General features: G+C 38.7%; 1 protein-coding gene across 5 annotated transcripts in view; it reads right to left on the minus strand.

The window, feature by feature from the left end:
* Window positions 1-17,029, minus strand: part of LOC119647505 (spectrin beta chain, non-erythrocytic 1) — a 214,872-nt gene that overhangs the window by 16,715 nt on the left and 181,128 nt on the right. For all 5 annotated transcript variants that reach the window (XM_038048462.1, XM_038048463.1, XM_038048460.1 and 2 more), the window contains 16 exons: window positions 15,879-15,995; window positions 15,557-15,813; window positions 13,145-13,274; window positions 12,894-13,081; window positions 12,567-12,792; window positions 11,956-12,509; window positions 11,307-11,898; window positions 11,005-11,205; window positions 10,448-10,942; window positions 10,008-10,390; window positions 9,804-9,950; window positions 9,232-9,610; window positions 9,032-9,171; window positions 8,869-8,968; window positions 1,612-1,891; window positions 287-1,517 (listed from right to left, as the gene is read on the minus strand). In XM_038048462.1, coding sequence (XP_037904390.1) covers window positions 287-1,517; window positions 1,612-1,891; window positions 8,869-8,968; window positions 9,032-9,171; window positions 9,232-9,610; window positions 9,804-9,950; window positions 10,008-10,390; window positions 10,448-10,942; window positions 11,005-11,205; window positions 11,307-11,898; window positions 11,956-12,509; window positions 12,567-12,792; window positions 12,894-13,081; window positions 13,145-13,274; window positions 15,557-15,813; window positions 15,879-15,995 — 5,420 coding nt within the window. The remainder of the gene's footprint in view (window positions 1-286; window positions 1,518-1,611; window positions 1,892-8,868; window positions 8,969-9,031; window positions 9,172-9,231; window positions 9,611-9,803; window positions 9,951-10,007; window positions 10,391-10,447; window positions 10,943-11,004; window positions 11,206-11,306; window positions 11,899-11,955; window positions 12,510-12,566; window positions 12,793-12,893; window positions 13,082-13,144; window positions 13,275-15,556; window positions 15,814-15,878; window positions 15,996-17,029) is intronic.

Consider the following 17,029-nt stretch of genomic DNA (forward strand, 5'->3'; position numbering starts at 1 on the left):
AGAACCTGTGTGGAAAACCACACAGGTTCTTTTTCGTTTGTTATTTTTCCCTATTTAACTTTCGTCACACAAATTACTGTGCAAGTCATAAGTTTGCAGCATAGGAACAACAAAAGCGAATACAAACATGCATGATGAATAGGATTTCGAAACCAGGGCACGAGGTCGAGAGGCTGACGCTCAACCAACTTGCCCATCTCATCATTTTACACTCAGTAAGTATTGTCACAATTCTAATAACAAATGAAGACAAATATGTATAAAATTTACGTGCAGTACAACTCACCGTAATTGTTCCTGGCGCTTCTCAATCTCAGCAGTGTAAGGACTTTCTGTATTTATGATTTTCTTAGCCATAGCTTCACATTGGTTGAAACGGTCGCCTCCAACTTCCACGCGATGTTTCAAATCATCAAATTTGGTTTGGAGAAGTTGCAAATGCTCATAATCTTGACCGTAGTCTTCAGACGATGCTGCTTGCTCTTGTTCTCTGATCCACTGTTCCATCTCATCAGCTTCAAGCAAATATTCATGTCTATGCAGGCTCTCCATCAAAAGCAATTGACGTTGCGATGCTAATTTTTGCAAAGATTTTAACATTTTTTCAATTAAATTCTGTTTAGCCGAGATAATTTTACTGTCGGGATGTTTTGCAGAAACCATTGCTGCACAATTATGTCCCATTTCCGAAACAATTCCCGAGTAAGTGTCCAATTCGAGCTCGATGACTTTGTGTTTTGTGAGCAATTTGGTGGCCGAGTCACGGTCGCGACCGTAATTGGTTGAACGCAGAACGTTATTGCGTTCTCCAAGCCATGTCTCAATTTCTCCAGCTTCTGATAGGTATTGCTGTGCTCGCAGGGACATATCAAGCTTCTTACCTCTCTCGTCCACTTTATTTTCTAATTCTTGCCAGGCGTCTTCAAGTTTGTCACAGAGGGCCCGAACGCTCTTCTTTTCTGGATGGTTCATATCGATCAATGCTTGACCGGAATTTAACGCTTTTTTGATCATTGGTTGATGACCCACAATTTCAGCTTCCAACTTTTTGTGTTTCTTATGAAGGCTTTGAGCTTGATGAAGGTTTGTTCCGATTTCTTGAGAATTGGCGGCAGGCATATGTTCATTGATCCATTGAAACTCGGTGTCCAATTCAAAGACGAATTTGTGATAATTGAGACTTTCTTCCAAGTCTGCACGACGCTTTTTGATGGGATCGCGCAATTGTTTGAATCGATTTTGTATTTCTTTTGTCTCGTCCTTAATATTTTTAGCATTGAAGTGGCCTTCATGGGCCATTTCTTCGCCAGAAGAAACGAGTTCATCTATCTTTTGCTCCCACAGGGTAATTTCAGACTCAAGCAATTGATGTTTGTTTATTAGGTCCTTGCAGCTGCGTAAATCATTTCCTACGTCTTGGCTCTTGAGAGCAATGGCGAGTTCATTGACTTTCTTTTTGGCATCCTCGATTGCCCGGTTGTGTTCTCGTTGTAGTGTGGCTTGTTCTAATTTACGGCCTACATAAAGTGATATAAAGGTCAACTCATGTTATTAGAGAGTAGAAACCGAGAAACAACTAAAGAAAACCAAAATAAATACCACTGAACTTACCCTTATCTTCTGATAACATTAATAACTGCTTAAATTTATCATTCAAGTCGGTGACCATCTTCTGAACTTCTGGCACACGGTTCTTGGCCGCAATTAATGCTTCAGCATCTTTGTTGATATTTCGCAATTGGCCCTCATTTGCCCGCACTTCACGTTCGAATGCCTTATGCTTCTGCAATTTTCGTGGTAGATTTGATAGATCGCGATAGTTTTCATCGCCAGCTATTTTCATTTTGTCATCCAACCAAGTATTAAGATCGTTAGCTTCTGCTGCGAATTTCTACAAATGACATAAAATTAGTGTAGTGAGTCTTTGAGAATTGAATGATATTGAATGTTGGCACAGAGTAGTAATCCCAGTCAGTCAGATCGTAGTATTTTCTTAGTAACACAACAAGTAGAAGAATTGCGATAACACTTGGAAATATTTGAAATAATATCCACAGGTTAGAGTATAGGAAGAGGAAACGAACTCAAATCTTTCCCACGAAAGTATCGGAAATGCTACAGATAATATTTATGTGAGAACAAACAAAAATGAAAGACTTTAAACTTAGAAAATAGTATGTAAAATCGCTCTGAAAACAAAGCTAAAAAATCAATAGATATAAATTGGAGCTGCCGAAACCCGAAGCGACAACGTAGAATAACAAAAGATAAAAACATGAACGTCAACATAAAACGGAAGCTAGATCATGAGAATTTCATGGTGCTAAAAAAAATCGGTGGAAGTAAAATCAACAACTTCCACAGCAATATCAACAATAAGACGGGGTTGGGTCATTTGGAACAAAGGCCTTTCCATACCCATTGGAGCAGACCAAATTAAAACGGTTGTTCGTAGCTAGCCGTAGAGAAAGAGAAAGAATATTATTTGTTGGCAAAAGAGTGACGATGATCATCTTCAGATATTTGTAGGCAATGAAACATGAATTGAATACATCGAAAGTTGAAGAATGGAGTAAAACAATGCCCAAAGTTTAGGTGGATCAACAAGCGAAACCTGGCATATTTCTTAATTTTGAGGTGAAAAAAATGTTAAAATTTTCCATAAATGGCTAAACCTTCAGCGGAATTTGTTCGAAATATAAAATAAATAATAAAAAAGAGTCTTATGCATAGGCAGGTTGCGACAACATTGTATTACTCAAACGTTAGTAAATACCGCCGACAGTGTGAAGAGCTAACAGTGAAAAATTCGATAAACAAGAAAGTTGAGTGGTATTCATCAGTGCAAAAGGATTATGGGCAAAATGACGGCATTAGAATATGTTGCCATTGTAGATGAATGTTTGTTGTTTTTTTTCCGCAAAATAACAACCCCAAACATATTCCCGAAGCTTCTAGGGAATGGTTTGAAGATAAAATGGATGTTCTCGACTGGCCTCCGCAACTTCCAGATTTAAATCCGATAGAGCATCGATGGGGGCACTTCAGGCGATAACTGGCCTAAGTGCTTCCAATCCTCATAAATGTTGACCATAGGTGGCGAATTTGTCAGCATAAATGGGCTGAATTACATGCTTGACAGAATTGATCGATCGATTGATCGATTACATGAAGTTCCTTTCTTGCTGTAGTTAATGTTTTATCTTAATTTGAAAACGGAAAACTTTACCTGTTTTTTATTTTAGTTTATCAGTTGTATAATAAAACATTTTTGAAGAAAATGCATGATCAGTTTTTATACTATTGTGCTTCGAAGTAAATATCCAAAAATCGCGATCAATTGTTTGAGTAACTGTATACACATGAAATTAAGATCGTGTTCTGTTTTTGGACCATTGCAAATGAGGCAGGATAAATTGTTCAGTAAAAGATGTTGTTGTTGGACAAGTCGAAAGTTTTGTCAACTTAGACGCAACTCACAACGAAATAGACGAAATCAGTAAAAATAAAAGTGTGGCCAAGATAACAAAGTTTCCACTACAATAAAAGTTATGACTCAATATTTATTTCCGTATGTATTTTTGTTGCATTAAAATATCTATAGTCGTCGTCGTAATGCCAAGAATATCCTGTATAGTCCTTCGTTCTTTATCCTATTTGATGAGAGTGAAACTATAACAAACTGCGAGGTGAAACTTGGCAGACACCGTGTCTATTTGTTAAAAAAGTGTAATTTGCTGATATGTCAGTTAAGATGAATGGTGCCGCTCCGAGGGGTTGAGGATCCCACTTTAAAGCAAATTTTTGAATTCACTTTAGTTAAAATGTACTCCAAAGGATCAAAAGGAACTACGGGTCGATTCCCGTGTACTAAGAGAAACGGCATGAACTCTTAAGAAGGCTTTGTAGAAATTGTTAAGGTTTTTATTAAATTTCGTTGACACTCACTTTTCGCTGCTTCCATTTTAAATGTGGAACCAAGTATAAACGAAGGAGCTTCAGCTCTTCATCCCCAGGACGATATAGCGGACAAACTCTGATGACTTCACTTCCACCCAGCATTCTAAAGTAGTATTGAATTTGGCTCGGGATTTAAATTTGCATTTCCCAGCCTTCATCCTCATCATGGCTAGTTTAATACAATTTCTAATTTAAAAACGTGACGCGACTTAAAAAGTTATAAAATGTATAAATCTTAGCTTAGCCTAGGATGAAGTTTAAGTGACAACTGAAGATTATAGAAAATTGAAGAGTGGGTGAGATCCTGGTCGGAAATATTTTGGCTAGTTAGGAAAACATCTGCATCCCAGATTTGATTTTACGGTACTCCTAGTTTTGGTGTTTCATGAAAATTGGATTCAACCGTGTTCTGTTTGATATAAGAAAGTAATATTTTGACTAAGGTTATATTGAAATCGTGATGTTCGATTGGATTGAACTTACCAATAGAAATAAATTTGTAGTGATACCTTGTGAAAGAGGATCTGCAGTCTTAAGAATATTTGAAACTCTATTTCTGAGTTTGTGCTCAGAATGGTAACCATTGAAAGGAAGAGAAAGGGAGAGAGTTACTAGGTTGCCCAAAAGCATTAAGCATATCCACGTTGAAAACGAAAACTTACATGCACATGAATTGGCTATCACTTCAATACATTATTTACGTCACTAATGTTGAGATTCTTCGAATCTCTTCAACCAACCAGTCGAAGTCGCGTTGGAGGGTACTTCAGGGAGCGGTGACGTTACACCTGACACTCTCGTGGCTGGCAGCACCTAGTCAACAAGATAAATGCGGACCCACGGAGGACGACTATAAACTGAAAATTGGGAGTGGGTAGAAACCGAGTATATATAGTACCGGGCAAATGGACCGGTGTTATTCTCCAGAAGGGTTGATGGCAATAGCGGGGAATATGCTGATAACTTTTCACAATGAAGCAGCTCGAAGAGACAGTTCTTACTATGAAAAATAAAAAGGCGCGAGGTGCTGATAGTATCCCGCCTGAAGTACATAAACTGGTCGTCAGCCTTGCTGCTCGGCTCGTTAAACGCTGGGGGCAACTGTCCTTGTTGCTGAAAGGTAGTAAAGCTCGCGCCGGTCAGAAAAGGAGACCCTGAGCTGTATGCTTCACACGACTAGGGAAGTGCCCCAAAAGCTCATCAGGAGCAGATTAGCTGAAGCGATCCATGTTGCCGGGGACTTATCCGCAAGGCAGTTCGGGTTTAAAACAGCATGATCCAAGGTGAATGCTGTTATGAAAGTTGTGGATGCCGTTCATCGAGCTAAGACATACAGCCTACAAGCTCGACGAATAGAGATCCTCGTAAAACTGGATGTCAGAAATACCTTCATCAATTCCTTAAGATTGACTGGATGTGTTAGGCACATGAAAAGAATTATCCCACGTACATAGCTATGGCTTGCAGATATTAAGTCTCTGAGTTACTAAGCTCCCTAATCTATGAGACTCTAGAGAGCCAGAGCAAGATGGAAATCACGTCGAAGGTAGCGCAGCCTGGGGCCGAAGCTCTGGAACTCTTCTTATGATAGTCTGCTCAGACTCGACATGCCAGAAAAGTCTCACTTCGTCGGTTATGCAGATAACGTTACGGTACACGTCGCCTGACGCGCTGTTGAACAGGACCCTGATGGGACGCAGGTTAGTTTACTGTAGAGTCAAAATCAATGGTTAAACACCTTGCTTTAACGCTCGACTCGTAGATGTGCTTCTTCGGGCAAATCGAAGCTATAACGGTAAAGTTGAAGTTGGAGCCTTAGCCTTAAATCGGCTAATGGTGAATGTTGACGATAAGGAGAGATTTTATTATGGGAGCAACGCAATCTGTTCTATTCTACCTTGCGGAGGTATGGGCCGATTGTATGTCTATTTTGTTCGCCGTGAAATTTTCTACAATTCTATCTATTTCTTCTCTATTCTCTATATTATGAGAAAGCAAAATGAGTTCAAAAGCAAAAGGAGAATGTATAATTTACTTGCACAATGAAGGTTCTACGGCATCAAACATCTTGAAAATGTTGAAAATACCGCACGGCAGTGTATGTAACATCTTAAAACATTACGACGACGTAAGACGAGTGGAAAATCGAGTCCATAAAGAAAGTAATCACCAATTGACCAACTTCAAAAAACATTAACAGCGTTTTGATCGAAATTCAGAACAGTCAATGCGTGCGATGGTTAAATCAATTGGAATTAGCAAAATCTTTCTGCGAAATGTCGAAAATGGTTAAAGGTGATAAGTGCAGAGGCAGTGTTTTGTCCAGGCAAACATTTCTTTACAATGAAAATAGCAAGAAATTGGTAAAACGATTGTCAGTTGCTGAAAAATCGCAAAAATTGGCGTGCAAATGTTAATACTGAGACTAGAATTTGCAAACATTTAAATTTGCTTTATCTAAGATTGCTTTTCCAGATTGCTGTAGATGTATGGAGCATGGATAAAAAAACTTTTATCACGAAACTTGAAGGTAGAAGAGTATTGCAGAAACTTTCATGTCCTCAGATTCTGTTACAACCGATACTTCTATCAAAAAGTTTCTTTTGAGAAATTTCTGGGCAAAGTCTACACGTTTTAATTGTGGTAGTTTGCATGCTACGTCCGGAACCCGTTTAGCAGCGGTTGTATCTCAGGAAGACCTTTGCATATTCCTTTATGAAGAATGTTAAGAATGTCGAGGTTACGCATTTTCCTGAGGTCTTTGTAAATGCAAAGATTACATGTGCAGGAGTAACCCTCATCAGACTTTCGTGACTTCTGAGTTGGAATTGCTTTCGAAAGTGCCACTTACACGACTTTTCAGGCTCAGATAGAACATATTCCACAAGTATTAGGAAAGCAATGGCATTCAAATAGCTTAGTCTTTTCCCATTCCCAATGAGATTTAATTCGTTTTGCCTCGTAAAAATAAAGCCTACGATCTGCGATTGTTTTCATACTGTTTTCCTAAGGACACTATGAGAAATACGGCTAAGGCAACTTCCTTGTGGCAGCCTGGTATGCATTGATGTACTGCGTGGGATAATATCACTCTGGGGAGTGCACCCCTTCCTCTTGAGGCACCAAGCTTTTATAACTCTGATAAGCCTAGTGGTATTAGACGCATTTCCGGTGTTGAACTAATACTGACAGCCGCCATAACAGACGTTTATGGCGGCCGGTTTCGAATAGGTTCTTGATTACGAGATTTCGTGCAACGCAGTGTTACCTATCAACAGAGATTTTCCTGAGCAACTTCACCAAATTCGGAAGAGGCATCCTTAAGATGACAAGATGGTCACGGCGGGTATTCAAACAAGCGCACTGTTCAAGCAAAATGGCTACCACGATATGGAATATCTAATCAGATTGACCACATCGCTATCAGTAGTAGATTTAGGAGTTTTCTATTGAATTTGCATAACAGAAGTGATGCTGGCATCGGCTTTGAAGGAGAACGGTCATCTGGTATCTGCTTGCAGAGAAACAGTGTGAACGATCGAATCGCTATGAAGCGTCTTTCGGAACCGATTCCCGTCCAGCAATGCAGCACTTTTCTTACTTCGCAGACGGCAGGTGCTTTGAACAACCCGCCCCAGAATATTGATGACGTTGCCGGCCAAGTTCCAAAATACGGAAATGTAAAGACGGGTCGATGAAAGTTGATCGAAACACGAAAGAGCTTGCAATTGTCCGTATGCTTTTCGATAATTCTTTAAGAGACATAATCACTAGTCTCTTCGATGATGATGAATAGTTGAAGAGATGGAAAGAGCACTTCATCACGATTCTCATCCTCAAATCGTCCCATACGGATTGATTTGGGGACCACAATAAGACCCTCAAGCTCAGTTATACTAGTGTATGTGACGCCTTTACCATCAATAATCTACCTTCACATTGAGCCACAAGAATCTATGTGTGTAAACACAAAACGACTGGGCTTGGCGATTTATAAGTGGAACTGTCCAGCTGCAGTACCTTCAGTTTCTGCACATTACAACTACAACTTCCACTTACTTTCCTTCTCCCAATAATTGGAAGGAAGGAATGATCGTTAAGATTCTGAAGGGCACTCGGCGAATACGTGTATTGGAGGGTATTTTGCTAATTTTCTTTTGTCGTCAAGATGATAGAGTATTCTTGGTACATCTCAAAAAACACCTCGAAAGCTTAATCGACAGGAAACTGATCGATTCCCGCTCTGTAACTTCCTGCAAAAATAAACTACATTAATACCCCACGGTCATTGTGGAGTAGTGCGCGTGGTCCAGATCACGCCCCCCCCCCTGGCTATTCATCGATCTCGAGAAAGCTTTCGTAGCAAGAAGAGCATTTTGGAGAAACTAGAAGCTATCACCAGAGTGACATAGGTATAATAGCGCGAAATCTCACGTAATGCATCGAAATTTGAAATCCAAAGCCGAGAATCACATTCGAATAGAGCAGAAATACCAAGATAAAACTTATTAATTGGACAGCACATGGCAATTTTCCTACCAGGACTAGTGGTTTGAATTCCGAAGGCCTTCAAAAACTTGTATCACTCGATAGCGTTGTTTATGCATCGCCAACAAATTGTGAATGTTCCTTACTACTATATAGACACAGGATATAGAGAAACGCAAATATTGCTCGGATGCTTCAAACCTTCGTCAACACTTGTCTACCTTGTGTTATTGTGTTAATACTGGCCTGATACAATTTCTAATGGACAACTTCATCCACGTTCCGCCATGTATTTCAGTACGACGATTTTAAAGGAAGTGTTGATTCCAAATGAGTGGTTACAGGAACAAATTCGATAGATGGACATTCAAAATAAATATGATCTGTTCTATCTAAGAAAATGTTCACATTATTACATACCTGGAAATCTCTCGAAGCTTGTAGCGACTTCCTACGCTCAAGGGCGGCATCCTTTACTGCCTTGCGTTTAGCAATCACTTGATTTTTCCTATCACCAATGCTGGAAGGAGATAATATTTCCAATTAGTCTATTTAAATCGTTTTCAACCCTATATTCACTCACTATTTTGAATCGTAATGATCTTTTGCAATTAATTTATCCGCATTATCGGCAAAGTTTTTCACGATCTTGTCCTGGGCCATTAAGGTGTTTTCAAAGTCACCATGTCGTTTAATAATAGCTTCTACTTCATCCAGTGAATTCTAAAGATTGAAAATAAATACGTTTGAATTCCTTCTTACATTATACGTCAATTTCCTCACTCCAAGGTTCGAATATTCCAAGAATGCTTCGTGACCCTTTGTGGTTGCATCAATCTTATCGGCTTCCCGATTCAAAATCTGCAATTCAACACACTGTTGCAACCATTTATTCTTTTCAGCCCATCCACGACTGATGGCATCCTTTTCGGCCCCAAGGCGATCGATGATTTTCTGTACTTCAACTTGGTCAGAATTGCCTTCGGTCAGTTGCTTTCCTAATGCGATCACCTCATCGAATTCTTTTTCATGAGCTTTGATTTCATCGCCAAGTTCTCCATGTTTTTTATGAAGATTGTTCGCTGTTTCTACATCACGCGCTGTTTCGTCTGCATTGAGTTGATCTTTAACGGAATCAATCCAAGCCAACAGGGTTTTGGCACTAAAACACGAACGAAATGTGAACGATTGGTCTAATTTTTTTCATAAATTCAATAAAAACAATAAAATTATCTTAAGGTAAGTCTAAAAAGGGTACTGATCGAGAAAATTGAATATATGCAGAATATCCAAAATAACAGATATGAGAACGTTTACGATTTAATTTTAATTCTAGCACTTATTTAACATTGTACCTGTTATTGAAAACTTGCTGTCCTACTGCATTCTCAATTCTTTCTCTGAGCTCTTCAGCTTTACTTTGAATCTGTTTCCACATGTCATCAACTTCTTTCTGACGGGCATTTACATTGGCCCTTTCAGAAGGATAGGCGTTTTTAACACTGAGAAATATTTTCGATTAATTTCGTCTTTTTAGAAAATTGAAAACTGAAACTCACGAGTTTCCAAGATATTTCACACGATTAACTTTATCCTCGACTGGAGCTAATTCTCGTTCTAAATTTTGATGTCGTCGCTGCAGAGCCTGCACAGTTCGCAAATCAGGCGTTACAACTGCTGTGTCCAATTGCAACATCTTCTCGTTCATCCATACTTTAGCCTCATCGCAGGTGCGGTTGAACAATTCAACACTTGATGCACCTTCCAGGCTCTTTTCCTTTTGGGCTTTGGCATTGTTAAGCTTGTCCCACATTTGATGAATTTGTCTTTGTCTCGCTTTGATTTTATCTAATTGAGAGTGGCCCTGGCGAGTGAAGCTATCAACAGCGGAGTCGATAGCTTCAATACGCTTCGAAGCTGCTGATAAATCGGTCAGGAATTTCTAAGAATAATAAGAATAAAATACTCTAAAGCCTCAAATAATTAAATATATAATTACTTCAAACTTTCTCTTTGCACTGTCCACTGAATCAACCTCATCAGCTTTGATGAGCTTCTCTTTATCCTTCATCCACTTCTCAAAGTCGTCACATTCACGGTAGAATCCAAACAGGCAAATGGAATCCTCTAATAAGACGTGCCGTTTTTGCGCCATATCTTGGAGCTGATCGTATGTGATATTAATTCGTTTCTGACGCTTTTCAACACTATCTGCGTTGTCATTTATATCTGTTGTTGATGTTTTTCGTTTGACTAACGGGCGAACTTGGCTCGCCTTTGTTGGTTTTATTCGTTTCACTGGCACAACTTGACGGACAAGAATTGTTTTCTTGACTTTTTGCATGGTTTTTACTTTTTCAGTTTTTGGAACAAGACACGTAACAGGCCTTGGTTCGATCTCTCGGACATAGTTAGCTGGAACGAAGCCTTCCACTCCGCTTTCTTTACGGACACACCACCAATCGTCGTTTGTTTTGCCCTTCAATAGCATGATCTAAAAGTTCGAAGAATTGACCAACTTAATTTATCGAGTTCCATTTCCAACATCAAACTCACCTCTCCTTTTTCCATTTTCATGCCTTGGCCTTCGAATGGGTACATAGCCTTCACGTGAGGAAGGTACTTCGTTTCGGTCACCTTTCTGTGCTCTAATCTCTCTACGGGCTCTTCTTCCCAGACTTCTTTCGGAACCAAACGGGTCTCATTCACCCATTCTTCTTGTTCTGTTTCTGGCATCTGTTCTGGTTCGGCGGAAAGCTGAAAAGATCATTTAAGTTAGGTTATAATGTTCCACGTAACGAAAACGAAACGAAAATCTGCCCGAGAGATTGACGATAAATGAATAAATGAGCCCTCACCTCTAGAGTGCAAATGCCGGCCTTTATCAATTTTTCTGCCTGTTGATTCAAATTGAGAATATCACCAGAATACGCATTCAATTCTCCTTGTAAGTCACGGTGGCGCTGCAAAAGAGCTTGAGCAGATGGTTCATCCGCACCATAGTCATTTGATGCAACCAAAGCCATCTTTTCATTGAGCCACGATTCCGCTTCATTTGCATCTGTATAAAATTGATACGCTTCAGCAGCATCCTCAAGTTGTCGTTTTCGTAACTCGACCAAGTCCTCCAGTGCCTTCCAATGATCTTCAAGTGATTCAATGCGAGATTTCACCTCCAATGCACGTGGGTGCTTCTCAGCGATAAGACGACGTCCAGCTTCTGTCATTTGCGCACATTTAGGTTTTCTCACGTTAATTTCATCTTCCAATGCTTTGTGTTTTTGTTGAAGTGATAAGACAGCCCGAAGATCCTTTGCAGAAATGCCTGTTTTACATATTCTCTGCTTATCAATTAGCCAACTCTCTTCATTATCATAGTCTTCCATGAAGTGGTAGAAGTGTCGAGCTTCTTCAAGGCGCGCACGTCTCTTTGCGCAGAGTTCTTGCAGCCTGAAAGAGAGACAGATTAAGATGCTATCACAGATTTATATCTCCTAGAGAAATTACAGTCCATAAGCTTTATCTAGTTCGTCCAGTTTCTCCATAAGTATGGGAGAATCCTTTTGTTCGCTCGCCTTAAACGATTGACCTTGCCTAATGAATCGTTTTTGAGTTTCACCAATTGCATTCACTTGCAGTTCTTGCAGTGAATGCGCTTGAAGTAATTCTTCAACGCCAAGCAAATGTGGTCCGCAATCCTCTGAAGCAAATTGCATTTGTAAGTCTTTGATGGTTTCCAATGTTGTGTCGATTTCTCGTAGTAAGTTCATCATAGCGCTCATTAGGGATAAGTTATTCTTGTGATTCTCCAAAAGTTCAAGTAATTTTCGCCATTTTTCCAATACTTCTTCTTCGCGTCGTTTGACGCGTTCTTTCCCGTGGTAATTTTCCCTTTCTAATTCATTAGCCATAGCCGTTAAGTCGTTGAATCTTTCCACTCGAGCCAAAATATCGGCTGAAATGGCTTCGTGCTTCTTAACTGTTGCGTCCACTTGGCGCAAATATCGTGGATCTGACAGAACTTGGATCATTTCTTTTAAGTAACCTTCACGAAGTACGGACTATAACAAAGAAGGGTTATGCATTAGCAATTCTTCTTAACTATTTGGAAGACTTACTTTCTTTTCAAATTTGTAGTTGAGTTGTTCAAGCTTTTCTTGACGAAGCAACTCTTCACGGAGAGCTACTTCTCGGTTGTGTTCTGCGTTTTCTAAACCTTGCCAAGCCTTTTCGATATCGTTTACCAATTTACCTTCTTGTGGTGTGAATTGGGGCTGATTTAAGGATTTAAGTAACGTGTTGATTGTGAAATAAAGTGCTTCAATTTCGCTTCTTTCTTTATACCTATAGTTTGAAGAATAATCATCAGAACGAGTATACAAAATTGATAGGGTCTTCAGTGTTCTTGACAACATTCAAATAATGTACAAATCTATAAAACTTACTTTGGTGGTTTCTCGATTGTTCGATATTCTTTAAACGCAAGCAGTTCCTTTTGTATTCCTTCTAAAGAGTTAGGGAAATTCCTCTTTTCCAATTCAATTGTCTTTTCCCGGATCCAACTGAGAAGATCTGTGGTTAATCTTTCGTAATGAGCTTTTTTCTTGTCCGCATCCATAAGTTGGCCGACAATCTGGAATAGACATTTTCAAAATATGGCGAAGATATACAAATAATAATAAGAAAAATAACCCACATTTGCAATACGTTTCCCGCTTTTCTGTTCATTTTTCATCCGGGCGAATGTGTGGTAGTAAGACGCAACGTATGTAAGAATAGATTTTTCATCTGGCCGAGCTGTATCCACATCTTCAGCGTCCAATAGTCTGAAAGACAAAAAAAAAGATGTAGAGATGAGTATAGTATATCACTATGATGCTAGTTATTTGGAGATTGATGTTAAATGGATGATTGATGAAAAGTGTAAGCTAGGGGAAATGTTTATGATTTTCTTATACGTGAGTCCCATGGAGGTCTGGGGTCGCTTGCCAAATGCCCAAATCATATTCGAAGCTCCAAGAGGAGTAATATGTACAAAATGCTGCTGAATTGTAAAAATCTTGTTCACTTTCGTCATGAACCCTGGAGTAATCCTTGGAAATTTGTCCTCAGCTCATTTCTTGATATCACCTTCTAGTAAAGTTTTATTTTTAGATACTTCATTCCAAAGTATTAAAACAGCTCCAGATATCAAATTACGTCTGAAATATACCACTGTTATGAAATGGGTTCAATAGGTTACTACTTCCATTGGTAGATCAAACAGAAAGGAGAATCAAATTACTCCCATGGAGGATAGTGCCATATCATAATGGACACAAAAATACATAATGCGTTCCAACGAAGAAGAAGAAAGAAAGATAGAACACATAATTTATTGGGATACTTTGTCATTGGCTCAGTGATTTTCGCGGTTCCTGTTTTAAATTGATTGCGACTTGCGATAATTGTCTGAAAGCATTACCATTGCTTGTCCAACGTTAGTTTTAAGACAGGAACGCGTGCAAAGTGAATTTGGGAGTCGTCAAAGCAGCGAAACTAGCATTAGCTGCACTGTGAAAGAAGGAGTTATGCAAACAAGCAAAGCGATTTGAAGACAAGGACTTTATGCAACAGAAGGAGCAAGTTGGCGCAAGTTGGCGCAAGTTGGCGCAAGTTGGGCTTTAAAATTTACCAAGAAGGTTTAACAGGGCAATCACCACCTCGTATGAAAATTGCTGTAGACTGACAAGGAAACGCCAGCACACAAAGTGTACTTAGTGAAATCAAAACTTTGGCAGACCTAAGGCAAAAGGCACATGGACATAAATGGCAAGAGAAGTCTATAAATGAATTTTTATGCAATATAACAAAAAGGTCCGGAAAGCCAAAACGGAATTCCACAACGAATGGAATAGGGAACTCTACTAAAGATTCCGCTAATCCCGTTGGGAGACTGAACACACCCAATGAAGTATAAATAAAAACTGAAAAGGAACCCCTAGAAATGTTTCTAGATACAATAGGGTGATTAAAGGCGCCTGGAAATTTGCGAACTCAATCATGACATTGAATAAGGATAAATAAACGATAAACTCTTATATAAACGTTCACTAATCTAGATTGAATCTAACCATACTCTAGAAGTGGGAGTTTCCATTTCTGGTAGTAAATACTGGGACATCGAATCCATATAAAGGAAGATTATCCAGGACAGAAAGCCTAAAGAGTCAATTTCTATACTAGAAATAGAGAGCATTTCATACCCTGCCTCAGAAGGAGCAATGTGTGGGTCAGGATGTCAGGCAGCTGCTAGAGATATCGAAGTGGTTGACCTTGACGCAAAACCAAGATGTTTGGAGTTCCTTATCAAGGCAATTTAGATGGGACACCTATTATTGGAAGTGAGTGGATGATGAGCTGTTTAAGCTAGTGCCAGTGATTGGTCGTATTTCAGAGACATGATACGCGGTTTTCCTCATATTCATAAATGGATTACAACACATCGCTAAATCTTCTTTTTCTTCAGCCTTTGTCCCAAATGCCTGATCTGGATGCAATCTCGAGGCTTTTAAATCCCCAACCAGCGTATCAAGCCACCGTTATATCGGCCGCTTACCATCGACTTCGATGTTCAGACCAATCTTGGCTAGTGAATTCTCGTTAGCGCGAATTACGTGACTATACCACAATTCGTGCAACCACATAACGATGCCGGGTATCCTCATCTCGGATGTGATCAAAACTTTTCACGCCATTAGTTCAACGCAACATCTTCGTCTCCATTACTGCAAGACCCCGTTCGTTGTCTTTTATAGTCGACCAACACTCAGAACCATAGAGAGCGACAGGACGGACGACATTGCGGTAAATAGTAATCCTTTTGATGATCTATTATATTTCAATTATACTTCCTTTACGGTGCATAGCAATGAGAATAACGACATTGAATTCTGTAACCTCATGATTCAAAGAATTAATTTTCCTGCTCTATTTTGGATTTATCAATAGACGCGAAATTGAAAGACAATGACTGATTTGAAATTGGTACATATAAAAGTGAATTGCGACTATCTCATATTTTTTAAACTAAATAATTTATATATACTTTGTCTTTTTGTCAACTTACCTTGGTATACCAAGATCATTATTTGCCACATCGAATGCATGATTTAAATTATCAATATTCTTTCCATGCGGTAACGATGAATAGTCAAACAGATCGGGTCGATGTGAATGAATGAGCGCGTTGAATCCAAGACCAGATCGCCATGATGTTGTAAAATCTTGAATGTTAACTCCTTGGTACCCTTGTGTTTTCCTTTGACACCACAACAGTAAAGCATCTTTGGCAGAACGTTTTTCGGACGATTCGTTTTCTTCGTCCTATAAAAGTGACACCGAATATTAGTACAGATTAACGTCCATTTATAATTCGATTTACTACTTACCACGTCGATTTCGATTTCTTGAATTTGAAATCGAAGAATTATAGTCCAAATAAGACCTAATATTAGTCGAGGATTACCATCAACAATATCTTCAGCTCCTATAGATTCTAAACGAACCTGAAAGTAAAAAGAATAAAACAGGTGAATAAACTGAAGATGAACATATGATGTTATTATTTCTAAACTTCTTTTGTACTGTATTTCTATTAATAAGTTGGTTTCATTCTATTATTAACTAAACCAAGTAAAAAAGAAATGTTTACTCTATTTTCAGGAGAGCAAGCAGACAGGCAACACCTAGAAATAATATGCACCTGTTTACCCATTGTATCAAGCTTAGCATGTGATAGGATGACGAAATTCAGTGCAATAAAGAAATGTCAGTCGATGTTATCACAAATTGAAAATATTCTGAATGTAGGGAACATTTTTCTTATTATCCATTTTGATTAAGTGGTGACTGGTTATGTTTTTATTGCTCTTTATATAGGATGTATTTAATTGCTGTGTATTTATTTCGAAGCGTTCTATCAGAAGTAGATTAACGTATGTAGGAATAAAAAAAAAATTGTACAGGGCAAGTCGTCCCCTATTTCCCAGGTTTTTGTTTTTATCTACGAGTGTAGTGATATACATTTACATTTAGCGTTTTATATTCGCTTCTTACCACTCTCTTGGAGTAACAATTTTTTCCCATTAAGAAATATGATATGAACTCTATGATAATATTTGAAATAGTCTTTTTTTTACAAACCAATGCAAATTAGTAGACGAAGTTTCATTGAATCACCGCATATACAGTATTTCAGGAAGATCTCGCACTAAAGAAGGGCACAAATGATTCCCAAAATACAGTACATACTATAAAGCAATAAACACTTTTAGCCAAAGAGTAAACTTCTATCGTTTTACCTTTAAAGGATCGCTTCTAAACACACCCCATACCTAATAATCAAAACACATAATTCAGAAGTCTCTTTAAATAGAATCTTAGATTAGGTGTTGATTTTCTCGTGAAAACTCCTCACAAAGACCGTAGACAATCTTATCTACAAAGCACAATAGCTTAATTAACTTCTTCCTCAGAATATTTGAAATTCTACTCGACAAAACAAAGCAATAAATTCTGCATAGATTTTTACTTTGGTCAA

This window comes from Hermetia illucens, chromosome 2 (genome assembly GCF_905115235.1).
Source record: "Hermetia illucens chromosome 2, iHerIll2.2.curated.20191125, whole genome shotgun sequence".
Classification (NCBI taxonomy): Eukaryota; Metazoa; Arthropoda; class Insecta; order Diptera; family Stratiomyidae; genus Hermetia; species Hermetia illucens.